The sequence below is a fragment of the Lepidochelys olivacea genome (assembly GCF_965140295.1).
Source record: "Lepidochelys olivacea isolate rLepOli2 genome assembly, chromosome: 9".
Classification (NCBI taxonomy): Eukaryota; Metazoa; Chordata; order Testudines; family Cheloniidae; genus Lepidochelys; species Lepidochelys olivacea.
In genome coordinates, this window is record NC_140419.1 from 22,577,789 (window position 1) to 22,605,235 (window position 27,447).

At 39.9% G+C, this 27,447-nt stretch overlaps 1 protein-coding gene across 4 annotated transcripts in view; it reads right to left on the reverse strand.

Moving 5' to 3' along the window:
• Positions 1–27,447, reverse strand: part of SCHIP1 (schwannomin interacting protein 1) — a 116,116-nt gene that overhangs the window by 35,803 nt on the left and 52,866 nt on the right. The window contains exon 1 of one of the 4 annotated variants that reach the window (XM_084639894.1): positions 8,507–8,635. The exons of 2 other annotated variants lie outside the window; for them this stretch is intronic. In XM_084639894.1, the coding sequence (XP_084496020.1) occupies positions 8,507–8,584 (78 nt within the window). In that variant the 5' untranslated portion in view covers positions 8,585–8,635. Of the gene's footprint in view, positions 1–8,506; positions 8,636–22,691; positions 22,948–27,447 lie in introns of those variants that run through there. One more of the 4 variants, XM_084639895.1, reaches the window with a different exon arrangement.

Below are 27,447 nucleotides of genomic sequence, written 5' to 3' on the forward strand. Positions count from 1 at the left end.
CGGCCACGGGGCTCGGAGTCACTGCGCTGGCTGTGACACTGATGGGCCCTGGTTGTTTGGCCTGTCTGGCCTGTCCCATGGAAGGGAGACTACAAGTGGAGGCCGGGCTGACGAACAATCTGCTGCTGTCTTGGGACCGGGAGGAATGGCAGTGCAGGAAGCGATGTTGCCCATGGGACCGCGACCTCGATGCGGAGGACTGGTACCGTCTGTAGCTGCTGCTCTGCGATCGGCTCCGACGGCCGGACCAGTGACTGCGAGGTGCCAGTGATCGATGCCCTGGCCTGCGGAGGCAATGCCTTGGTGGAGTCTTGAAGTGGGATTCCGAGCGGGAACAGCGTTGATGTCCGTTCCGTGACCAGCCGCGGTAATCCCTATGAGAAGAGGACCTCTGGCGATGTCTGCCTCGGTCCCGTCGGTATTCACTCCGTGACGCGAAGCAGTGCCAGGAGTTTCGGTCAGACGGCACCCAACCAGACAGACAGTCTGGTGGGAGTTGAGGGCGATCCACAAACTGAGACCGGTGTCATGCTGGGGGCGACTGCGGAGAACCAAGCGGTGGCTTGCCCCTGGGGCGTGGTGCCAACATCGGTGGCGCTCCTGGTACCGGCACGGACATGATGTCCCGGGCCACCTGCAGGGCCTCCGGCGTTTCTGAAGCAGCCGGGCTACTCCACTCTACATGAGTCGGAGGCCTAGAGGCTGGAGGAGATCGAGGACTGCTCAACATGGGTCTAGTCTCTGCCCCTGGATTCCCTTGGTGCTGCTGCGAAGAAGGCGTTTCCTTTGCCTTCTTGTGCCCCGGGGACGGGGAGCAGTGCCGACTGGTCGAAGGCATCGGAAGGTCGCTGCACGCCGACGCTGCGGTGCCTGGTGCCGACTCGGAGCAGCGCACCGGAGTCGGGGTCAGCGCCGACTCCATCAGAATAGCCCGGAGCCTAATCTCCAGTCCGAGTTTCAAACGACTCGTAAATCTTGCAACGATCGCCGATATGGGTTTCTCCCAAACAGCATAAACAGTCTGCATGCGGGTCACTCCCTGGCATAGATCGCCTACAAGTGTTGCACAACTTAAAACCCAGGGTGTGGGGCATGCCCCGGCCTGTGCCCTCTAACTAACTGAACTGCTAACTAACTACAGGTACTAACACTGAAAGAACAAAAAGTTCTGGGGACGAGCTACAGCAAAGCTGGAGCAGAGCAGTTCCGATGCACCTTCACTGGAGGCAAGAAGGAACTGAGGGTGGGGGGAGCACACAGCTCCCTTATACCGCGCCATGAAGGTGCCACTCCAGGGGTCGCTGGGGAGCTCCCCCTACGGGTACTGCTAGGGGAAAAACTTCCGGCACCGGTGCACGTAGCGAGCACGCACACCTATTGTGGAATACACATGAGCAATCGAAGAAGAACTGATCAACCCAGTGTTTTTAGTATATCATGGGCATACACAAACAGCATTAGTCAGCAATCAATCATCTTTTAACTGGCACTCTTTGCATACAACACATTATATCCTAATTAGTCTAAATTTACACAAACTTATATTTTGACTTTGTATTCAGATGTATTATGATACTTAGTGACAGTATCTTGTCCTATAGGCGCATAAGGATTTCTGGGTCAATGCAGACGAAAACAAAATTATTATATTAGTATCTGAAGTTTTAATATAAAAATTAGCATTGTTTGCAGTAACTTATTTTAAAGCTACAGAGGCACCACAAACTTTTTCTAAATGTATACAGTGCTCATTTGCACTAGATACACAAATGCAAAGAACTCTATAATCTAAACATTAATAGGTAAATCCACTGAAGAGACTGCTATACCCTGGGCAAGGCTAGCCACAAGGTTGAACTCAAGCCCTTAGTCAGCCCCTCAGTCTGTTCATTCCCTCTCGGACACCTGGCATTGGCCACTGTCAGAAGATAGGATACTGGGCTAGATTGATCTTTGGTTTAACCCAGTATGGCCGTTCTTATGTTATTAGTCTGGTGAATAACAGCGGTCCTCAAAACTTAGATCTCTTGTGATTCTTTAGTCATTTGGCTAGGATTTATCTTCAAAAAGGTTAGTGATCAGAGCTACAGTATAGATAAAATTTACTCAAAATTTTTCAAATAAAGCATACAACTGTTGCAATGTTTGGTAGCTTTAATGTAATCTTCAGACGTTATTTATGACATCTTAGAGGTCATGGCTGGATGTAGTAAACACCTATTTCTGTATTTTCTTTCAGGGTTTTTATCCCATGAGAATTTATTTACACACTTTCATACATGTTTTTGTACAAAACCTTTTCCACTGTAACAGCACTACTTTATGTAGCGCTTATTAGCATGAATAGATCCACCAAAATAAAAAAAAACTGTTCATGGTAGTAGCACCATGCTCAGTAAGTTTTTGCAGGATCAGAGCCTTAGTGAGGGGGAATCAGACATCTATAAAGTGCCTAATCAATCCTGTGTACTTTCATACATCTGGCAGGTTTTATGCAGAATGTCATTAATGCTTCCCAAAATTTGTTGAGATTCTCATATGGAAAATAGTATGCAACAGTGCAACGTTTTATTAAATATTATGATTAAATTAAATTATGTGTCATCTAGTTCCGTGGTTTTCACCCTTTTTTCACCAGGGACCTATGTTTTCTATCTTGGCACGGATGAAAACAAGGAGCAATGGAGGAGGAGTGCAAGCTGCTGCTTCTTAGTCCTAAGTTTGCACCCGCTAGGTCCTAGTGACAGGTAGTATTTCTCTACTTCCTTAATATGCACCTGAGGGTCATGCCCCACCAGTTGAAAAATGTGTATCTACTCTACTGCTTGCAAAGAGCAACATTTTCTTCCATTTCGTCTACTCTTAAGCACCTCTGCCGGAAGGAACAGTGGCCTTGTTATTAAGGAACTCTCTTGGGAAGGTCACAAGATACCTGCAAATTGAACATTAGGATGATTAAATATTTACATTAGAGGTATGCCTCAAGACCACAAACAAGAATGAGGCCTCATTGTGTCAGGTGCTGTACAAATGGATAAGAGAGACAATCCATGCTCTGTCTGGGTTGCATGTTGACTATGGCTTTATAGTGTTTTAAGATTTTCTTTACCTCAAGTCTATTGCTTATTATTCACCTCATTACTGTAAATATTTTTTTCAATCTGTACGAATATACTACCCTCAAATATCCCTTTCCTCCAAGTCACACAATTAATTTCCTTATCTTCTCATCTATTTATTACTTTAGTGGCCCTTCATTGGATTCTGATGTATCTATATTCTTTTAGAACAGTGATTCCCAAACTTGCTCCGCTGCTTGTGCAGGGAAAGCCCTTGGTGGGCCGGGCCAGTTTGTTTACCTGCTGTGTCCGCACACTTGGCCGATCGTGGCTCCCAGTGGCCACGGTTCACTTCTCCAGGCCGATGGGAGATGCTGGAAATGGTGTGGGCCCAGGGACGTACTGGCCGCTGCCTCCAGCGGCTCCCATTGGCCTGGAGCAGTGAACCGTGGCCACTGGGAACCACGATCGGCCGAACCTGCAGACACGGCAGGTAAACAAACCGGCCCGGCCCGCCAGGGGCTTTCCCTGCACAAGCGGCAGAACACGTTTGGAAACCACTGTTTTAGAAATAAGATGCCAAATATATATGACTCCCTCCAAGCTGGCATAAAGTATTTTTAACATTTCCCGTGTTCTACCAGTGCTAACCCTACATTCAGACCAGAATGTCATTTGCCTTTTTTGCAGCTTCACTTCATTTTGAACTCATGTCTCATCTGTCTCTCTCTCATCTCCAAAGACTTTTCTGCATTACTACTCTTTAAGTAGCACCCTCATCTTTTATGCTTGTGCTGGGGGTTACTCTTCCCTGCTTTTTTACTTTTACATATTTAGTCCCATTTAGATCTCTCTCAAACTTTCAGATCATTCTGTAATTTTGATCCATCCCCCACTGTGATTGCAATTCTTCCCAGTTTGATATCTGTACATTTGATCAATGTACAATTTATTTTATCCACTAAATAATTACTGAAATATTGAATAATACAATTCCCAATATTGAACCCACATTAACGCACTTTGTAAGTCACCCTCTAGATAATGACCATAAAGGTATCAATTGTGCCATAAGTTCTTATAAAACAGGGAACAGTTCCTAAAAAGCCTAATATACTTGAAAGCTGGATTTCATGCTAAAGATAGATCACTGTAACGGATACACTGAATATTTTGATATTAGAGAAACTTGGTTTCAGACAGGAACCAAATCAATAATCTCAATCTTCAGCTACCAAGAATTTTTAAATTATTTTCTACATAAGAAAATCACAAAGAAACAAACACTTGGAATATAAAAATATTAACATAATTAAACATGTATTATATACATCTATGGTCAAAGATAGGTCTTTCTGTTAGATCTAAAGTGAGATACACAGATTTTCACCAAAGAATCAATTTTGTGGCTAAAGCACACAGTCTAAAAGGACAGTAGAATTTTTGTAAATGTGCACTACTTGTAGCTGTTACCTAGGAGAATGCAAATGCTACATTTCATTAATATCATGAGTTATTTTGCCTTCTATCCCATCACCTAGACTTTCACGAAGCAAAACAGGTTTGAATTATTAATTCCCAAATTATAGTGCTATAAATAAATAGTGTTATAATTCTGAACACTACATCCTGCCATTAGTCCAGCTGCTGAAGGAACAGGAAAAGGAAAAGTTACATAGTCTCTTCCTTCTATATCCATTGTAGGATCTAATTTTAACCACAGGAATAGAACTGTTCGATTTTTCTTTTTTTCTTTTAAACAACAATACCAAAAATATTTACAAGAACATAAAAAAAAGACGTGGTATTCATCAGTACATAACTCGGTCTAGCACAGAACTCATGCATGGATTAATTCCCCAACCATTGATTATGTGTGACAAAGTTCCTAAGAACCTTACTGAAAGTTAAGTTTCAAGGCCAGTTTTGCTAAACCAGTGAGGTATCTGTGGTTTAGTCAAGGAAAGGAAAATGAGAATCTCTACATCTAAAACACTAATTTCAATTAAGTTTACATTAAGAGAAGTGCCAAACTTACTTCAGTAAATTAACAACTAAAATGCCACGGGGAAGCCATCATTTTGACCCTTTGTGATCATATTCTCCATGCCACATCTATCTACTTACTGCTTTTTAAAAAATATATTAATTACAGCTTTGTTGTTTACTGACCCATACATTTACAATTTGTTTTCTTAATGGTCCCCTATCTTTCCCACAAGAAAAAATAAAAATAAAAAACCTCTCACTCTTCTTTTAACCCCACAGCAATAACTTCCATTTACCACATTTGTCCCACCTATTTACCATCTGTTCTTCTTGCCAAATATTAGAAAGGAGAAACATCCCTAGAGCTGTGCTGGTGACAATAGTACAAACAAGACGATTATAAAAGTTTTATGTATTATATACATACAAATAAAAACACATACCCCTCTGCAGACTTATGGTACTATAATATATAAATAATGCTTGCATCTGTGATTTTTCATTGTGTAGTTATGGATGCCATGTTTTCTTTCCAACACATTAAAAGGGCAAATGTTACACACTTTGCTTGGAAGTCGGAGTGTTGAAAGTTATGCTATTAACCTTGGGGCACTTGCCCTGGCAAAACAACAGTTACAGAAGTTAGTCAATCTATCCAAAGATATTTTAACACTGGCTAAATATTCCTATATGATTCCATGGGTCATGTATTCACCATTTAAATTTTACCATTTACTATAATTACACCATTGATGTAATTATCTGCTGCCTGAACATCTGAACTGGCTTGAATGTTTGAGAGGATACAACTTCCTCAGTAATTTGTAGCTGCTTTTTGGCACTGATTTACAGTCCTGTCAACCTCTCTACTGCAATGACCTACTCTGTTGGAGGGTGAAATGCTGTTTTCTGTTAGTCTGTAGATTCATGAGCATGACAAGACCAATGTGGATAGGAATTATGGAAGTTTCTTGAAAGGTATTATATATCACATCCAGTGGTTGTATGGGATTTAATGCTGATTGGACACATTGAGAGGGTACTATTTAGTATCTGGGAAGAGTAGCCCTGTACAGCAGTCTTTTTCCAGCAGATTTTGTACATACACTCAATACAAAGAGGGAGTTTTGTCAAGTACGAACAGGGGATTAGCAGATAAGCTTTTACAGTTTTTATCTTTTTTCACAACATACCAGATATCTGAAATAGTATTACATTTTTTGATTCAACACAACCAACGTGGCAAGACTACATCCGTTTCACATGGGCCAATCAAGAGAAACTCCACTGAGTCACTTGGGTTTATACAAGTGTAATGCAGAATCTGACCCCCTGAATCTACATTCAAGGACTAAGTAAGGTGAATAATATAAATGCTGTCATACCTCTGGCAATTTAAAGGATTAAGACAGTTATGTACATGTTGCCAACAGTTTACTACTTCTCATTTGCTTTAGCTACACCTGCTTTCCTTTCCTGGATTAACTCCACATTTCTTTCTTTACTTTAGTTTGCTTGTAACAGGTTTGGGATTAACAAGAAAAGACTTAAAAATACTTTAGTGCCACAATATTACCTCCAATTCTTAGTTATTGAATAAGATTGGGCAAAATTGTTTCACAAGAAAGCTCTATATGCCCTCAGAAAAAGGAACAGTCTAACGATCAAATAGCGTATTGGAGTACAGGTACTACTGAGTTCTGTTTTATTTCTAATCCATCCACTGTCAGAGAGTGCTAAGACAACATTTACTGGATAAGCTTTCCTGTTTTGCTCAGTTTTATTAATGTTGTTACTGAAATATCACTGGGTTATTCCCATCATTTATACTGCATGTTAAGAAGAATGTGAATCCCACAATAGCAACTTGGAACTTTAGTTGATTGCTCATCCATCAGTAGTAATGCATTAGACCATTATCTTTTACTGACCTGCTTTTACGTATACTTCAGTCCATGTATAATAAACAATAATTGACTCTGATATGGAATTTAACAGTTTGTATACACAGTAGATTTTATATCTATATAGTAAATTGGTTTAAATGTAGAGTTATTGCTGAAGTATTTTTACTGGGCAACAGTGTGAAATTTGTTCCAATCATGACATCTTCCCTGTACAAGAACTTTACTGCAGGGGGTGTTAAGATGCCATTAATGTGGACACTTATCACCTCAGACTTTTTCCCTTCTTGGCAATTATACAACACTGAAAACACAAGCCATGGCAGACCAATAAACAGCAGTACATGAGTCAGCTCTTGGGATTTACTGACGGTATTTCCAAAGGAGTGAACAAAGTTCATACATTACTACTTACATAACACAAGAAGTGATTATTACAATGCAGCCCATTGTTTTAATATATTTTACACACTAAGATGTCATCTGAAATAGTGAGTATGTACAAAACTTATTAAAATGTAAATTTAGAACCAACACGTAGCAGTAAGTAGACAACTCTGCAAATATCACCTCACCGAGGTGAGGCTTTATTCAAGGACACTGCCAACGTACAGAAGTGTTTAAAGGTAAAAATATGTTATTCTATTAACATTTAATTGGATTAAAAACCCAGCGGGGTTATGGCAATTTTTTATTTAATATTAGAAGCAATGGGCCAAATGTTGAAAGGTGCTGATGTCAGATACAATGGGCTGGATGCTGCCCAGTGCTGTAGTTAGTGAGAGTTGAGGGTGGTGGGTCTGTTATGGAATGATACTTCTACATACTGTGAAACAGTTTAGAACAGCACTTGTTTCCCTTGGAAGGAGGTTTGGGGGGGGAGGGGGGAGAGAGAGGGAGAAGTTGCATAATATCCTGGCTTGTCGGGACAAGCATATACTTGCAGTTAATGTCAGGATTACAACCATGCCGCTGAAGCTATTTTTGCCTCAGGTCTGTCATTACCAGATGTAGACAATTACTATATTTAAAGTTCCAAAACGGTACATGGCATACTTTATTTTTAAAGGGACAAAGGCTGTTATAATATTTATGAAAATCCTGTACTCATAGAATACTTGTTTTCATATCTTTCACTTCAAGATGTATTTACGGTGCAGTACAAATAAAATGAAAATTTAGAGTCAAAATTTTTCATTTCTTAAGCTGCACTGTAATTTGTATTAAAAACTAGAGGGTCACAATATTTCTGAATTATTTCTTAAATTACAGTTTTGACAACTAAATGTGGAGTGTAAGACGTTTTACAGAACATGGCAGTATACCAAAAACTGAATCAAATTTTAATGAAAATTACTTGTGTGTTAAATATAACAGAATGTTTCACTATTTTAGCAAATAAAGAAAAATAATCATGAAGAAACATTTATATATCTGGATGAACTGTAGCATAGGGTGCTGGGAATGGTACTGGCAACTCTTCAGATTTGAATGGTTTCTCTTTTGCAAAAACAGAGCAATTGTCAGAAGACAAGCGTCCTTTTTGTCTCTTACCTTTTTATAATTCCCCTCCATCTCCAACGTGGATACTTTACTGATGATGTCATCCATTCCATCACTGTCCATATTCATCCTTTAACTCTCAAACCCCCTCACTGCAGATTAAATATTCCTTGCAATTATCACTATTCATTGTATCCATAATTTATTAGTCCATACTCCAAGATCTGTTTGGATTTCTCATTTTTAAACTGAAATATCAGATGAAAACTGAAATTCTGTCAGTGTTCTTGCTCTTTTTCATTCAGAGAGACTGTCCCGTACTTTTACCCTTGTCTCATTCACTCTAGTGTGAGGACAGCTGCCATTCCATGCAGTTAAAATGTGACTTCTTGCTGACACTTTGGCCTGTCAAGGGTATGGTCTTCTCACAATCTGCTATCACCTTCCTCTGAATAATTCTCCTAGAATCCTCTTCAAAGCATGTTTCTTTTCCCTAATAAAGTAAAAGGCTGTCTTTGAGCCTTAGCCAGCTGATTATACTGAGTTCACTGCTTAGCAGTGTGTGTTGTAGCTACAAGAGGAAAGCAGCAATCTTCCTCCAGCCACTGGTAGTGCAGGATAAAAATAGATGGAAACTTGCCTAGCAGACTACACCAGGGCAGAGAAAACCTGGTATCTTATGACAAAATTAAAACAGTGTGGTTCAAAGTCAAGGCTACAGGAGGCAAAACTGGACTCACTTCAGGGACTTTCACATACAACCTCCCTGTACAATATAGCAATACTTTCTGTACAGACTGGTTGTTCTGTTTCAATATCCACAACTTCAGTCTATTAGAGGAAGCAAAAAAGAATTCCATAATTTGTTTGGAAATTCACCCACAGTGCCTTTCCAATTTCAGGAGGAGCTCTTCATTCTTCTTACTGCCTTTCTTGCCTCCAAGCATTGCATGGTTGGCTTACCTGCTTAAGAGACAGGAGTAGCAAAATCTACAACTGGAGGATTTTCCCCCCTTCCATTTCTTTCACAAAGTATATAACTAGGGATTTTTTTTGTCTTAAAGGTGATTCCTTGGCTGGAATATTTTTTTCAGACATAATAAAGCTTTTAGGAGAAAAACAATAAATCCCAACCCAGTGAAGAAAAAGGAAGCATTCAAATATAAAGATTTCACTTGTCACAAGCTTCTAATATTTTCAGAGTCAGATTAAACCCCACTGGCACCAGCAGATACAAATTCAAGGAACACTGTGGAACTTGGCTCCCCAGCCAACCACCACAAGTAAGTTCCTCACTGCTCCCCACTCTCCATACCAGGATTCCTTTTGGATTTCATAAAGCCTTCTACTCACTCCAGACTTGTAGGCATAGTAATTGGTTTTGTAATGGTATTTAAGAAGTCATGGATTCCATGGCTCGCTGTCTTTTTCCCCAAGCCCAGCGTCTTTCCCTTTTTAATCCTTGCTCAGATTGAATATGTTATTTCCATGGAGGAAGACACCGTTGTAAGTCACTCAGGAGTATTAATTCTGCTGCATGTCAATTGTCAGTGGAGGAAGGGAGAAGGAAAAGGGGGAATGAGTGAATGTACGAAGATCCTCCCAATGCATGGGGGATGTAACGATCCTGTTGAACACGGGACACTGGTGGCCAGTTCTTGTGGTGCTCCCTTCTCCTCACTTTACAGGGAGCTTGGATATTATAGCACCAGATCCCCCTTGCAAGGGGAGGGTTAAATTTTCCATACTGCATATTTACAGAAACATTCACACCCTGCTTCCTCCAAGAGGATCCCCTTGAGAAGAGGTTGGAGCCTGGTGTCTCTGTTTCAGGGACAGTGAGATTGTGGAGGGAGGGAGGGAGTGCAAGCAGATTCCTCTCCTTCCCTCATAACAGCATAAGAATGGCCATACTGGTTCAAACCAACGGTCCATATAGCCCAATATCTCCCCAAACACTGCATGGGTAGTTGACGAAGGAACTCCTTTCTTGGATTTTTCTCAGCACCCATGCATACCTTCAAGATACATCAACCCTCAGTTGGGCTTCATTTTCTCAGAGAGGAGTGAAGGGTTATTGACAGTTTCTGCTGCAGGCACAGCCAATCCAGCCAAGAATGGTAGAAACACACCAGGAAAAAAGATTCCACTTGTGCCTGTCTTGTTTTTGGGACACAGAAAAGAAATGCCAGAAACACGTAACTGAGCTAAGAGCTCCAGCTGTGATTACTGTGACGGTGCCCCCCATAAGGCGTTATGGAAATATGCTTATGAATATATATTACATAACTGGAATATGTTCTATGCTACATATGCCATGTAACATATCTACGTAAAGGTTATGATCTACTGAATCTATTAATCCTATTTGTATGCATGTATCATTTTTGTATTCGAAGTTATGAATATTGGCCGTGTACTGGCTTGATTTCTAAATAACCTTAGTAGAGCATTTGGTCAGTTCCTGGAGAAAGGAATTTGCAAAGTTAAGTGCCCAATCAAGAAGCACTTAAGGAACAATGCATCTTGGAATCCTCCAATCCACATAAGAAGTCTTCCTGGAGACATTCAAGATACCATGTGGGCAATAGCTTCTGCCTGTAAGAAACTGTGAGTCATGCACGGACTTGTGACTTGCCCAGGTGACTGCAGAACTCCATCTTGGAACTGGACTTTGCACAGGAGAGAGGAGGGGGTCTCCATCCACAAGAGAAAGTCTATTTAAGCCCGTGGGAGACCCCTCCATTTTGTTTTCAGCTGGCTAAGGAGATATCCTTGGGGGTGGAGAGGCTAGCTGAAAGAAACTGGAACAAAAGAGAGTAACTACAGGGGGTGTGAGCGATTGCTGAACCCGGACTAGAAGGAGATTAATCTGTAAAAGGAAGATTACTGGACCTGGTGAGGTTTCGCCTATATTCAGTTTTATTAGACATAGACTTGCGGGTTTTATTTTATTTTGCTTGGTAATTCACTTTGTTCTGTCTACTTGGAACCACTTAAATCCTATTTCTGTATTTAATAAAATCATTTTTTAAATATTAATTAACCCAGAGTATGTATTAATACCGGGGCGTGGGGGGCAAACAGCTGTGCATACCTCTCTATCAGACATGAAGGTCGCTATCTTAAAACAAAAAAACTTCAAATCCAGACTCCAGCGAGAAACTGCTGAATTGGAATTCATTTGCAAATTGGATACTATTAATTTAGGCTTAAATAGAGACTTGGAGTGGCTAAGTCATTATGCAAGGTAGCCTGTTTCCTCTTGTTTTTTCCTACCCCCCCCCCCCCAGATGTTCTGGTTTAACTTGGATTTTAACTTGAAGAGTGGTCAGTTTGGATGAGCTATTACCAGCAGGAGAGTGAGTTTGTGTGTGTATGGGGGTGGGGGGGGATGTGAGAACCTGGATTTATGCAGGAAATAGCCCAGCTTGATTGTCATGCACTGTAGCTCACGAAAGCTTATGCTCTAATAAATTGGTTAGTCTCTAAGGTGCCACAAGTACTCCTTTTCTTTTTGCGAATACAGACTAACACGGCTGCTACTCTGAAACCTCTCTATCAGTGTTATAGAGGGCGAACAATTTATTAGTTTACCCTGTATAAGCTTTATTCATCGCACTATACTTTCAGAATACTCAATTTATATTAAGTAGTTATGCATTCTGGGATTTAAATATTGTACAATAGATGGCAAATTCATTTTTGGAAATAAAGCATGGAATGCTTTGAAGAGATTTCTCTTTATGCAAGAAATGTTCTAGGTTAACTTGCCTGGACAATATATGATCATTATTAGACAGCATAAGGATTCTTGACATTATACTTTTTTTAATTTATGGAGAGCAAATAATTGTATTTTTAAATGAAGAACATCCTAATGGAAGAAACAAGGCAAGTTTTCTCATAAACCTTTACTGTTCTTGTATACAGTAAATACTGTGTTTATACTCAGGTATATAGTAAATAATGATTATAGCAAATAGTCTTTCTCCTCTATAATTTCAATATAAATTAATCAACAACATGAAGAGCTGGTGCTTATTCAGATGTTTTACACTTGCTTCCCCCTTAAATTATTTGAAACAACCCACTGTTAATCCAGTGATAAAATATTGTGTCTGCCTATTAAAACGGATATTTAGAAATGCTGTCAAAGTATTTTCTTCATGGGATTAATATATTTCATGCAAAGGAGAAGGTTTTGTTGAAGGAGTTAATCACTACGGGTTGACCATTTATTTTTGGATAAAGAGCATATTCTTTTTACTCTTCCTGACAGAGCAACATTGTAAAAATCAGAATAAATAAGTAAAAAAAAACAAAAACCAAGAAACAAACCAACCCCCCCAAAAAACTAAACCAAAAAACCCACACCCACCCTCTTCAGGGTATGAAAAAACCATCTAAACTGTTGAAATTACAGAAACTGCACAAAGAGTTTATGCATCGTTTTAATTTAATCAGAGATAAAGGATAGTTTTGTAGTTAAAGCCCTGGACTAGGACTTTGGAGATCTGGGTTCAGTTCCCCCCATCTGTCCTTGGACAGTCACTGACTCTCTGCCCTCATTTCCCGACCTGTACAATGGGAATAAAATGTCCTGTTTTATCTATTTAGTTTGTTGTACCAATAAAATAAAAACCAGCAGGATCTTATTAAAGGGAAAAAGGCAAAATACCACATTTATTGTGAATACAGAAAGAATCATAGTAAGCAGTTAGTTATAGCTATAACATTCCATTCAATCTCATATTTATTCACACATTCATTCATACAAACACACCCACACACACATACACACCCACACACACAGGTTCTGCAAGGTTGTTATCATAGTTACCAGCCTTAGAGTTGCTCATGCCAAGCCACTGGCCAGGTGGCCTGGACATGAGGAGGGAGCAGGGCCTTGTCAGATGCTCATCTGATGCTCCTGGAAGTTGGTTTGCAGAATCAGACCCCCAAAGTTCTCACTTTTTAGAGTCTATTTTTATAGGAATTTCTTCCTATGCCAGTCTATGGGAATTGCTTCATCATGCTGTTGCTGAATCAATCAGCAGATAGCACATTCCTGACGGCTCCAAGATGTTATCTTGTTCTTTGGTTCTCCCATTCTTGAGGCTGTTGGGTGGATTCCAGTCTGCCCTCCGGGTGGGGTCCTCTGGTTATTTCCACTTGACGCCTTCTTCAGCCGATGGACACTGGATTCTTAGGCTGGCACCTCCCTGATCATTCAGTTATTATCCACACCAAGCATCCATCCACATACATCCTCTATCTCTATTTTAATCACAATTGTTAATACAACAAAAGGGTGGGGAGTCTCTGGGTGCTGTTTCTGTTGTTCGAGTATTGCTTTGAGTCTCTCTCTCTGTGAATTGCTTTGAGAACAGACTCTGTCTTAGAATGTACTAACGCAATTAGCAGCTTGCAAGTTTCACACATAGAGGGAGAGAAACAGTACCAAAAACCAAGAGACCTCTTAATTAGTAATACCCTGGAATTGAAACTCTGGGGAATCAAACTCATTTGTGATTTTAATACAGAACTTCTTTAATATGATCCAACAAGTTTGTAAGCTGTTTAGGGCAGGAGCTCTCCGTTATTACATGTATGTATCGTGTCTAGTACAAGGGGCCATGCTCCTGGTGGGGAACTCTATGTACTATCACCATATAAATAATAAATGCAATTAATGTATGTGATGATATTTTACTTCAACACCACTAACATAAAAGTCAAGTTTTTGGGCTTTGTAATTATGTTTAGAAAAAATGAAATGAAATCACACACACCACTGCAGTAGCCAACTCAGAATAGTTTGCTTCTTTCATTAGATAAAAAGGAGAAGGGTTCTATTTAAAATACATTCACACAGAATCTCACTTAAAATTTTTCAGGCTAATTACCCGGTCATCCAAGTACAGTTGGAGAAATGTCTTTGCTGAGATTCTCTCAGGACTCACCTTGTAATGAGACCATCCGACAGAAAAAAATAAGTCGTATCAGTTCATTTAGCTTATTAGTCTAGAAGCTGATAATTCTGGTTTTAACTCAAATCAAATCACAACCTTAAATGAAAATGCACTGTTCAATGAACATCTTCTTTCAAATGAGAGAGAAGAAATCAATTCAGAATACTATGTTGGACAACAGGTTTCTGATAAAGCGGGGTAAGGGTTACTTTTGTGAGAGAGAAGCCCACGTAAAATTTCATCAGCTATGAAACTGGAATCATGGTTATAGTTACAAAAACTGTTTCTCCCTTCAGTGAATTTAAACGGTAGCATTAGGAGAGAGACAGTTTGAAGTCTGAGATTGTAGTTAGGGCACCCTAACATAAAAACTGGAAACACATACTGAGTGCATCTCAACTTTAGTAGTAGTAGGAGTACCACAGTAGCAACTTAGAGGCCCCAATCAAGATAGGGGCTTCATTGTGTGTGTGGGGGAGTATAGACACAAAGTGAGATAGAGTCTCTGCCTACAAGAGTTTATAATTTAAATAGATAAGACAAAGGGAGGAAGAGTTAGCAGAGGTATAAAGAGGGGAAGTTACTTCCCCAAGGTCACAAATAGGTCAGTGGCTGAGCCAGGAATAGAACCAAGGTCTTCTAACTCTCTGTTCACTGCCCTATGCAATAGGTCATGCTGCCTTCCTGTGGCTCAAGCTACTACAGTTAAGAATCTAATGTAACAACCCCCTCCCCACTCCTTCACATTCAAGGATCAAAATTAGTCACCCCCTTGAACATATAAAACTATTTTACATAACAATTTCAAACTATACCATCTTTTTGTGCATGCAAAGTCTGGGGGGAAAATGCATTTCAATTTCAGGTTTTATAAAAGCAAGAAAACAGGACAGATTAACTTTTACTTAGTCTTAACATTAAAAGATTAATTTTTCATACTGATAGTAAGGCATGAAACAGTCAGTGCCTTCTGCTATTTTTTTTAAAAAAGGTTACTAAAAATGAGCAATACAATTGTAACTGAAATTGTTATCAGTATTTTAAACATTCAGATTTAATTATGCACGGATAACACTTATCTGAGTCAATGAAATAAACTAAACGATGAACTACAAATTTTCTAAGGTCTGCCATAAAGAGAATAGGCCATAATAATCTTTCTGTTCCAAGGATCCAATCTTTTCCAAACAGTGCACTTTAGCAGATTATCTAGTTAACTGATCATGGTAACCCAACTAGAGTACCTATACCGATGAACACCTCTCACAATAATCTCAAAAGTGGTTGCTACTTTATGATTTATTAGTAGAATTTACAGCATTTTTTATATCTGGTTAGGTTATAAACAAGTTTGGAAGGATTACATTTCTAATCAGTAAATGCCAATAAACATTGATTTTACTGTGCACACACAAACCTATGAAAATATATTTTCATCAATAATAATGAAAATGAACCAAAAGGCAACGTAAGAAAAATGCTGCTTGAGAACTTCTGAGAGTTTGATTTAAGGATAGATACTTTGTACATTTTGATGTGTGATATTGACAATTTGCATTTTAATGATTATAAAACTTTATCATTAAATGATTATTATCTGACCTGCCCCATAATTTCCTGCAACTGTAAAAATTTAAATTGATAAAAATAGAAAAAAATGGGTTACTTTAGAAAAACTCTTTTAAAGTCAGTCCTAATTATGAAAGTACCACTCTGAAGGCTGGCCATCATCCGTCTTCCCATTTATACAGACATGTCTGAAAAGTTCCACAGAATGAGCAGAAAGCACTTCCATGTAGCAAAGGCGAGCTTCTCTCACAACTTCAAAGAGAAAAAGACAGCCAGCCTCATCCTTGCAGTCTAACCTGTCTGTTAAAGGGCTCCCCACCTCCAGAGCGGCAGGCTCCTTTCGTTTACTTAATAGTAGCAGTTTTTCCATTGGTGATCAGTGTGCCCAGAACTATTGATCTATTGAGTTCCAACTCCCTTGTTACAAAATGTTTTGTAGCATTTACAATCAGCTAAAGAAAAGAATGATTTTGGAAGATAGGGTGGGTGCCATGTCCTCTGCCCCAACACAGGAGAAGTAGACTGTTGCCAACTCTTGTAATTTTATCTTGAGTCTTACGATATTTGGTGTTTCTCCTGAGAGTCTCAGCTTTCATTTCTAGTATTTATGGTTGCTGAGAAATCTTCAAAATGTGAATCCTAAACGCTCGAAAAACAGAAAGCAAATAAAAGGACCCCAAATTAGTTATGTTTAAAAATGTAATGATTTATAAGTCAAATTTCACGATTTTTTTAAGACTCTGACTAATGATTTTTCAGTAGTTGGTATCAGCATTACTGAGGCCCTATGTATACTCCAGACCTCTGCTGATCTAGGTATATCCGTCACGGGTGTGAAGAAGAGGTAGCCTTGACTGACATAGCTGTGGCAACAGAAGTCCCTAAAATGGCCTGAAACAGCGAGTACTTTAGGTCCTCTCTTTCTTTTCCCAAGGAAATCAGATGGCTGTTGGCATGTCCTTGATCTACAGACACAGTTCTTTACTGAAAGGACTGCTTTCAAAATGGAGAGCTTGTAGCGTACAAGCTGACCAACTCCCTGAAAAGGTCTGCAAAGGAAGAGGCATTTACTGAGAAATACCACACTCTCCCCTTTTTTCTATGGAAGTGCAGCCAATCAAATTCAATACAATTTTAATACAGAGGGCAGCCTGATCTTTCAGCACATGTATATAGCTGCCAAATTTTGTGCAGCTCCATATGACATTAACGCACAGAGATCATACAGAAAGCTTGGAGTAGGGCAGGGGTGAAATGTTGAGGAAGGGGGATCCAAAAACGGGATTTGGGCACTGAACTGTTCTGGGGAGCGAAGGCTGAAAACTGATGGTCCAATCAAATTTCTGAAGTAATGTGTTTTAGTTCAGTTAACACATGGAATTAAAACAGTTTTTAGCCACAATTCAAGCTGTACATGTTGTCAGCAAAAGATAAATATCCTAGTGTAGACAGAGCCATACTATCCAAATTCCATCTAAACGGATCTTGTCCTATGAGTTATGTCCCAGGCCCTTCCTGAAATACCTGTTTTTGAGCTAACTGCAGGACTTTGAAGAAAATCAAATGTAACTGGTCACATCAGTTTTTTATCTGTGTATAAAGCCCAAGAATGTTTGACATTTCAGTCAACAGAAATAGGTACATATCCAAATCGATGCTAGTCTGCAAAACCGAATGGCCCCCATGGGCAATATTCTGTTTAGGGAGTATAATATTACACAGAGATTCAGTCTCAATGTTTTGGAGTTCAGAAATTTATCAACTTTTAGAAGACCATCAGAAATAAGTCTGAGGTGATGATATTTAACTTTACTGCCATGTTAATAATAGGATTATGGTAGCATCTAGAGGCTAAGGTCCCATTGTGCTAGGCACTGTACAAATATGTAACAAAAAGGCAAACTCTGATCTGAAGAGCTCACAATAGCTCATTCATCAAGATGAAGAAAATATGCAAGAAGCTGACGTCCACTTGATTTTCAGATTGTTACTCTATGCAAAGGGCACCTAAAGGATTTAATGGTGAACTGAAATGCTTTATTACTTAATACTAGTTAAGATCCTAAATCAGGGGTGGGCAAACTTTTTGGCTGGAGGGCCACATTGGGGTTGCGAAATGGTATAAAGGGCCGGGTAGGAAAGGCTGTGCCTCCCCAAACAGCCTGGCCCCGTACACTATCCACCCCTTCCCACTTCCCACCCCTCCTCAGAAGCCCCCACCCATCCAACCCCCCTGCTCCTTGTCCCCTGACCACCCCCTCCCGGGACCCCCACGCCCCTAACCATCCCCCGGGACCTCACCCCCTTATCTAAGGCCCCCTGCTCCTGGTCCCCTGATCGCCCTGACCCCTATCCGCACCCCTGCCCCCTGACAGGCCCCCTGGGACCCCTGACCACCCCCTCCTGGTACCCCCATCCCTAACTACCTCCCCCCGACCCCACCTCCTATCCCACCCACTCTCCCACTCCCTGTCCCCCCCCCCTACTGGGATGCCCCAGATCCCCTGGGATCCCACCCCCTATACAACCTCCCTGCTCCCTGTCTCCTGACCGCCCCCCTCCCCAAACCTCAGCCCCATCCAACTGCCTCCTGTCCCCACTGCCCCCCGGGACCTCCTGCCCTCCACTCCCCCCGTCCCCTTACCAGGCCACTCAGAGCAGCAAGGCAAGCTTGCTGGACAGCCTGGGAGGTGGGCAGGCACAAGTCGCACTCCTCGCACAGTGGCGTAACTGCAGGGGAGGGGCTGGGGGCGAGCCTCCCCAGCTGGGAGCTCAGGGGTCGGGCTGGCTGTGGCCCGCGGGCCATAGATTGCCCACCTCTGTCCTAAATCATTAAAATAGTACGTGGGTATATTTAAATGGCAAGGAAGTACATTATAACAAAATATTTTATTTACTTTTATTTACTTATCAGGGCCTGAGTTACGGTTGTGTTTCTTCGATGCATGTTGATGACATCACAGATGTCTTAAGTATTTTAAACAAATGTGCAAGTGCTGTTATTTTTCATGTCAAATTTGCAGGAGAAAAAATATAGCCCTAAAACACAGGTCTTGGGAGATTAGTTGAAAACACATTTGCAATTTACTTTTAAATTATATTTATTCATAATGTTAACAATACACACGTAGTCTCTTAAATATTTCACTGATCTTAACAAGTTGTCATAAATATAAAGGGAAGGGTAACCCTGTATACAGAACTATAAAATCCCTCCTGGCCAGAGGCAAAACCCTTTCACCTGTAAAGGGTTAAGAAGCTAAGGTAACCTAGCTGGCACCTGACCCAAAATGACCAATGAGAGGACAAGATACTTTCAGATCTGGAGGGGGGGGACAAAGGGTTGGTCTGTCTGTGTGATGCTTTTGCCGGGAACAGATCAGGAATGCAGCCTTACAGCTTCTGTTAAGTTAGTAAGTAATTTAGCCAGAAATGCGTTAGATTTCCTTTTGTTTAATGGCTGGTAAAAAAAGGCTGTGCTGGATGGAATGTATATTCCTGTTTTTGTGTCTTTTTGTAACTTAAGGTTTTGCCTAGAGGGATTCTCTATTGTTTGAATCTGATTATCCTGTAAGGTATTTACCATCCTAATTTTACAGAGGTGATTCTTTTACCTTTTCTTTAATTAAAATTCTTCTTTTAAGAACCTGATTGATTTTTCATTGTTCTTAAGATCCAAGGGTTTGGGTCTGTGTTCACCTGTACAAATTGGTGAGGATTCTTATCAAGCCTTCCCCAGGAAAGGGGGTGTCGGGCTTGGGGGGATATTTTGGTGGAAGATGTCTCCAAGTGGGCTCTTTCCCTGTTCTTTGTTTAAAACGCTTGGTGGTGGCAGCATACGGCTCAAGGACAAGGCAAAGTTTGTACCTTGGGGAAGTTTTTAAACCTAAGCTGGTAAGAATAAGCTTAGGGGGATCTTTCATGCAGGTCCCCACATCTGTACCCTAGAGTTCAGAGTGGGGAAGGAACCTTGACACAAGTGTTTGGCATTATTTACAAAAATAATTTCAATCACTTTTAATGGTGCTGTAAAAGAGATTACCAACATACCAATGTCAATATGCCTGAACTGGAGAGGCGATCTGTAATGGTGAAAGGGTCCATGCCTATTGAGTCAATAAGAGTAGGGATGGCAGTGGTTTGTGTAATACTTATTAGTTGGGAACTGGAAGGAGGACACTAAACAGCCTCAGGTGATAATAACTTTTGGTCACCACTGACCTGGTATGGATTCAGATTGATAACCTAGAAGTGAAAAGATTCATATTCCATTACCATATGACATTCAATTCCACTGCAATCAATGTATAATTCTTCCAATCTATAAAAGCACAGATCTTTAACCTTCGGAGGAGGGTTATCATCATATTATTTAGAATATGATCCAAAACTGTTTAATAAACACCTAGCATTCTTCTTCTTGGAATTGTTAATTCTGTTAATTAAAAAAAATCTAATTTTATGGACCACTTCCTCAAGAATTTGGAAAGTAGCAGCAGCAGTTGATTTAGGTCAGACAAGATTTGTCTAGCGAGATGCGTATAAACGAAATGCTTTTTGCTGTCTCCCGTTATAAGATAAACCTGTGTTGCTGATCCACCACTCTAGGATTCTTTTGGTAGCATAATATACAGCTCTGCTTAGCATTTAGAATTTATTTTTGAACAGCCACTGTAGGGATTTAACGTCTAAACTGTATAGGGTCTCTCTCTTTATTAACTGTATTTTAAGGCTCTGATAAAACCTAAAGCACATTTCAAAAAGGAATTTGACCACAGATATCACACGTGACTATAGCAGCCTTCACATTGACATTTTCCCTTCCCCCCCCATCACAGCCCGTGTTTAGGGAAGCCACCCTTCCTCTCTAGCTTGCTGAAATCCAATCATTTATGGCTTGTAGTTTGATTTTAAACCCTGGATTGCTGATCACAGAAGGATTAAAACTTGACCTCCAGGTTAATGGGTTTGATTATTTGGGTTGTTTTGCTGCTCCGTGCAACCAAACAGAGGTATTTAAACAAAACATAAAGATCATTTTCATATGACATTTTTCTAAAATAAAGATTCACATATGACTAGTGATTTATATTCAGTATTTTTGTTTTGAAAGAACACATTGTAACGAATAAGCAGATTAAAATGATTAAAAATGTAGCCATACTATGATCACACAAAACTAAATACTTTAGGATGCTATCCAGCCTAATAGCAGTGTTTTTGACTGAACCTAATGTATCTTCACTTACTCACAGTTCCCAGAAGACTGGCTTCCATTTGAGAAGAAAGAATAGGCGACCTTTAACCCTTCAGTTCCCAGAACTATGCTGGGAAAATGTTCTCAGAGACACAACAATGATGCTATTTATTAAATTACTAAAATATGACAGGCTAAAGGCTTCAGAAAATTATTTAAATATATTTTTAGAAGGGGATAGACTGGAATAATTATTTTAAACTGCTAATTGGATTAAAAATCTTCAAACTCAAAAATCATTTTTTAACTCTGTACTATGTGTACTGACTGGTACTTTGGTTTATTTCCCTTCCCTTCTATAATGCTATTTTATGTATAGGGATACATGTGTTTAACAGTAATCTTCAAGCAGGACCAAGCCCTAGGAGAGGAATCTGTAACGTAGGTGCGTGTGTCATAATACTGTCCCTCTATTGTTAGGAAAGTGAAGTAATGTCAGTGTAAACTCCTAAATTCTTACTTTGTCCTGTGGAAAGGTAATACATGAGTCTTTGTTACCAATTATCTTCTCATCTTCATCTCTGATTATTAGCATTGTGGCAGTGCCCAGAGGCCCGACCAGGATTGGGACTCTACACTGTGCTGGTGCTACAAACACATAAAAAGGCACTGTCTCTGCCCCAAAGAGCTTGCAATCAATTAATCCATATTTTGATTATTTATCAAAATAGCAAACCATAATGTGAACAATGAAAAGACAGCATGTGAAAATGACCACTACATTTCAATGCATCAATTACGGACAGTGAATATAGAACTCTTAAAAATATTAAAAGCTAATCTTGCTTCAAATATAACTACGAAGGTGCTAAAACAGCCACTTCATACAAGTAATTTAAATCAAGTACTCTCATTTATACTTGTAGTAAAAGAGTAAGTGTTGACGCATTATATAACATAAAATGCAGCTCGTACATAAACACTCAGATGAATACATATTACTGAATGTAAAGCATCAATGAATGGAAGTGTCAGAGAAAATAAATCAGTTATCAGTTCCTTTTCCACTTAGTTCATCTAAAGATTTTTACTATATTAGTGAACATTGTGTAGTGTACACAAGAACTTAGGCATTGACACTCTTAAAGTTAACATTTAAAAATATTGTTTACTATTATTTTATGCACCTTTTATTTGTTCCATAATTCGTTCCCCAAAATTATTTCCTATCTCCGAAACATATCTTAAACAGTTCTTCATTTAAAGGAGTTCCTCTATCCATATAGACATACATGTCAGGACAGATTATACCTATACAATTCACATTTTACAGCCAACTAAGCATTATTTTCTACACTGCTCATCAGATTTACAACAAACCACAATACTAAGAATACTGTAGAAGCCGAAGAGAGGCAACTTGCTGCACTGAAAAAGTCAGGCCTTTCTCTCCAGCAAAGGATGCCTATCATCATAACAGAGCTTTAATTCTTACCTGATACGAACAGTTTTCCTGGTGTACCATCTCAGTGCATCATACAGAGAGCAGACACCAAAGCCAGGAATGTTTACAGAAGCTGCACAGTTAAAATTTACAGCATCTGAAGGAGAAAAGAACGCCCTTGTAAGGCGAGAAGCTTCCTGCAGATTAAAATGGATGCTGTTTCTGCTGTTTCAACCTGCGCAATGGCACTGCCTTTGCTAGTGAGGAGTGTAGCCGTGCTGTTCTCCTCAGGGAACTAGCAATGAGGTCTAACAACATGTAGCTGAGACTGTGATGGGGGAGGGGGTTCACTCATCACTAGCACAATCGGCCAATTATATTGTAGACACAAAGAAAAAGATCAGTATGAGGCTGGTGTGACCTTCTGGTGCTTTCTGAAGGCAGCTAACTGATGTGGAAACATTCTAGTCCTCATTAAAGGGAAAAGGGGGGGAAAAAAAAAAGACAAATCAATACTTCACTTGAACATTTCTGACCTTTGCCATCATTCTCCCTTCCTATAGCTGTTCTTCCATTACTGCTTAGAAGTTTTCATAATACTTACAAACAGAGAGTCATAACTGTATTACAGAAATATAAACAATTGCCTTGGTAATTTAAAAACATTAATCTATTTCAATCAGACAACATTTCTTTCTTTGGCCAAGACCATTTACAGCCGAATAAACCAAACTCAGGTGTACATTTCATACAAAAAAGAATCAAGGTATGTATTCCATCTTCCCAAAATAGGTTTAAGATATTGAATCATTAAATAATAAGTAGGAATGCATTCCAGTTATTTTCTTTTACAGTGTATCGGAGAAACATAAAATCTTTTCTTGAAAATGTTTTGTTCTACATTTCCTGTGAATTGTAAGTATATTGTATATTTCCTGTGAATTGTAAGGATGCAATGGTGTTTAAAGAATTTACTTTCTGTATTTGTAATGTCCATTTTGAGCTGGAGCTTTGACTATATTATCCAATACAGGGGAACAGTTAATGCCACACTGTTTGTTTCAAATGAAACAAACATCTGTGTTCCTTGCAACAGCCCCAAACAAAAATAGGCTATTCTATAATTAAATTTGACTGATGAGAAGAAATCTGAAGATCAGACAAATATCCAGAGGAAACTATACACAGCCAAAGTTTGCCTACACAGCATTTTTAGGAACAACTATGACTTGGTATTTTAGATCTGAGCCGGTTTTTTACTTTTGTAATACCCTGTCATCCAATCCACAGATATGAGATAATTTAGCCTGAAAATTCTTAGAGGCTGGACAAATATTCCAAAACAGCAGTGATAATTATTTAAGAAGATCTAAACAAACATTCATTTTTGTAAATCTTCTATTGCATTTTCAGAGTAGTATTTTGAGATTATACACTGGTTTTACAAATGGCAGTACAGGTCAGGCTGTAATTCTCAACATATAAAAGAAACTAAATACAAATGTTTTTATTCCATTGATGAACAGTCTTGTGATAGAAGACAAGAGTGAAAGAAGAAATAAAGTACTACTTTACAATTTCTCAGGATCTGTGATCTTGGGCTGGGAGTTTTAGCAAGTAGCTCATAGAAAAACGTGAGATTTCAGAGTCACGTTCACCGCTGGGCTGCTCACCTTCAATTTAAAACAGTGAAAACACGTTAGGGGTCCTGGCACATTAGCAGTCAAGTGTTAACCTGTAAAACACTCAGCCCAGATTGTGCCGAGCTCTTGTGTAGGTGCTAGGACACCAGAGCGTTCTTTCACTCTTGTATTCAAGAAATGCTCCCTCCTAATACCCCTACCAGAAAAGGGCATGGAGACATCCAGCCATCAAAAGAAGAGCACATTCCTATGGTACGTCACACTAGTCATGCTTCCCCCCCCCCCCCCCCGAATGCTGCAGAATTCCAGGAGGGATTGTGCCAATCAGAGACAAATCCCTTCCAGAGCTCAACATGGGGTGGAGCGACTGCACCAATCCCAAGCCAGCAAGTGCCTATCATGCACAATCTACTGCTCAGTGTTAACAGACACCTTCAAACTCTGCCAGTCTTTGCATAGGAATATTAGATGTATCCAGCCCCTTTAGTAGCTTAGCTATGATGTTCCAATCTCTTGCTAGCTCATGTAATGGTGAGATCAGTGAAGCCATGTTTTTCACTGCTCTGCCAATGGAGAAGACATGCTGACCTGAAGTCCCCCATACTATCCTGGAGGAGATTGCTGCTTGATGTATTATAGACTAGGCTATTGGTAAAACATGGTAAAAAGTTAAAATGTACTGAGTAATATTCATTTTTGCACAATATCCTGTACAGTATGAAAATGCAAAAACCTATCTCTGCAATAAAAAGCAACGATATGCTTCTCCTTCCTAAATTGAATATTTCTATAAATTTGGGAATGCCAGTTCATTACTGAAAAGCTATCTGTGTATCCCTTCTATTTTATATTAGCACTATTTCCTAGGCCTGTGGAGGCTGAGCTCACAAGTTCAAATGGCTATGGGAAAACAGGAATCTTGAGTTTTCCTTAGAGCCCCTGATTCAAGTGCCAAAAATCTATCCCTGATTCAGAATTTCTTTCTCAAAAATGGCTTTGCATGATGATCTCTCTACCCCCACTTTTCTCAGCTCTTCATCCTTGCAAGTACATTAAAAAAGCAGGGGGAAATGTGGGTGGATGGCGATTCACCAGAGTTTTCACGCAAGTGGGAGGGCAAAGAGCTGAAGGGGAAAAAAATCCCATAAAACCAATCGTTTTCTCTGTTTCTTCTTTCAGGGCCTTATCCAGTATCTCAGCAGAAAGGCTGATACGTAATCATCACTCCCACAACCATGTGAGGAATTCTTCATCTCTGCAGCACGGCTCCATGGGAAATGAGGTCTCAGTCAACAACTCTGGGCATCTCAGTGTTCTTTCCACCAGGGTAGGAATGCTACGTGGCTACAGTTCGTAAGGACTGTGGGACAGGAACAGTTCCAGGCTGCTCCCAGGGGAGAGAACTGAGCAGAAATAAGAACTACCTTACCTTGGAAAGGGAGATTTCAACTACTCTGCTGCATACTGCAGAGATGTTTGGATGGGGAGGGGGAAAAGAACATCTCTTTCAAAAGTTTTACAACTTTTACAAACAAACAAAAACCAGAACCAACAGGTTGGGGTATGGGGGAGGAAGGCAAGGAAGTTTGGAGAAAGAAGGCGGCTACCCTTCAAGCCCTGTATGTGGGGACTTAATGTTGATGCTTAGCAAAGACATTAATGGCCACATATGGGATAATCATAATGAAACAATTTCCAAACTCCAGCTCTGGGAAGAGGGTGAAAAGATGGGACTCCTAACCAGGTACACAAGAGGTGGTAGAGAGGGGATAAGCCCTCTTAAGGTAGGGAATAGTCTCTGTGGCTGCTCTGGTGCTAGGGAATCTCAGCAATTTTTGATGAGTGAAGATTAGCTAAAGTGTTTTGGGTTTTTTTGGCTGGATCAGACCAATCATTCACAAACTGCCTTTTTTAAAAAGAATGCTATAAAAACCACTTACATTTTAATTTTCCCTTCTGAAGAAATGTAAAGGGATCTCTCAGTAAGACTTTTTTCAGAAGCTTCCTTGACAGAGGGCAAAATGTTTGCCCCAAAAGACCAAAAACAAACACACACACCACCACCAAAACAAACAAACAAACAAAAAACTCCTTGCTTAATGCTAAAAGCAGCTTCTTGTGTTACATAATCTCCTGATGACATTTATCATGTGTGTCATAAGAAAGACTCATGAAATTATCCCACTCTTCACACATTACTGGTTTATTTATAGTTGAAGTGACTCAGTGCCATTTCACACAAAGCAGATTTCTGACAAGTATAGCGTGAATCTTGTTGGACACAGCTATGGCACAGTGAGGTGTGAAGTACACAAAACCACCCTGTTTAACAGTTTATTCCTTCTGTAGGTATTTGTGCATGGGGGCTGCTTTATGTTTAACTTTTAGTTTGCTGCACAGTATCCCTCCACCTCTTCCAAGAGACTATTCTTAACAGGCCAACTGGTCTGGTTGGCACACAGTTCCCAATTCTGCAATGAGCTGTGTGTGGACATATGCCTGCATCCATGCAGAATCCGATTAAAATATCAGTGAATCTACACTGTCAGAGGGGTCTGCCTGTATAGAGCTCATTGCAGGATCAGGGCCATAGTTACACCATAGGAACAGGCTCCACAGGAATTCCTTAAACCAAGCAAAGGGTTTTTCTTTAAATTGAAAGAATAAAGGAAAGTGTATCTGTCTAGAGGTTAGTGTATTAGGCTATGAGCCAGAGAAACATCTGCACCTGCTCTTTCTTTATCAGTTTGTGATTATCCATCCAGAGGGCAAGTCAGATAGGTAGGTAATAAATAAAGTTGCGGGTGCTTCAAGTGAATGAAAGTTATTTGGCTGTCTCCCAAGTGGGTCACTACAAAATGGTGTCCCTTGCTAAAGAAAAGAACAAGTAAACATTCCTATTTCTGCACCTACCAATTTCTGCATCTGCCAGTTAGAATGCATAGGAACCTTTGATAGTCCACTAAGGGAGGAAGGGGTCTTGAAAATTAACTAAATTTCAATGCCCTAAGAACGTCTGTCTGAAAACAACTTTTGATAACATGAAAGTATCCACTCTGCAATGTTTTGAGAAAACATACAGTCTGGCTATGCTGCTAGCCTAAACATTCCTTTCTGAGAAGAGATGCATCTCTCTGCCCAGGAGAAAGTTACTGCATGGACAG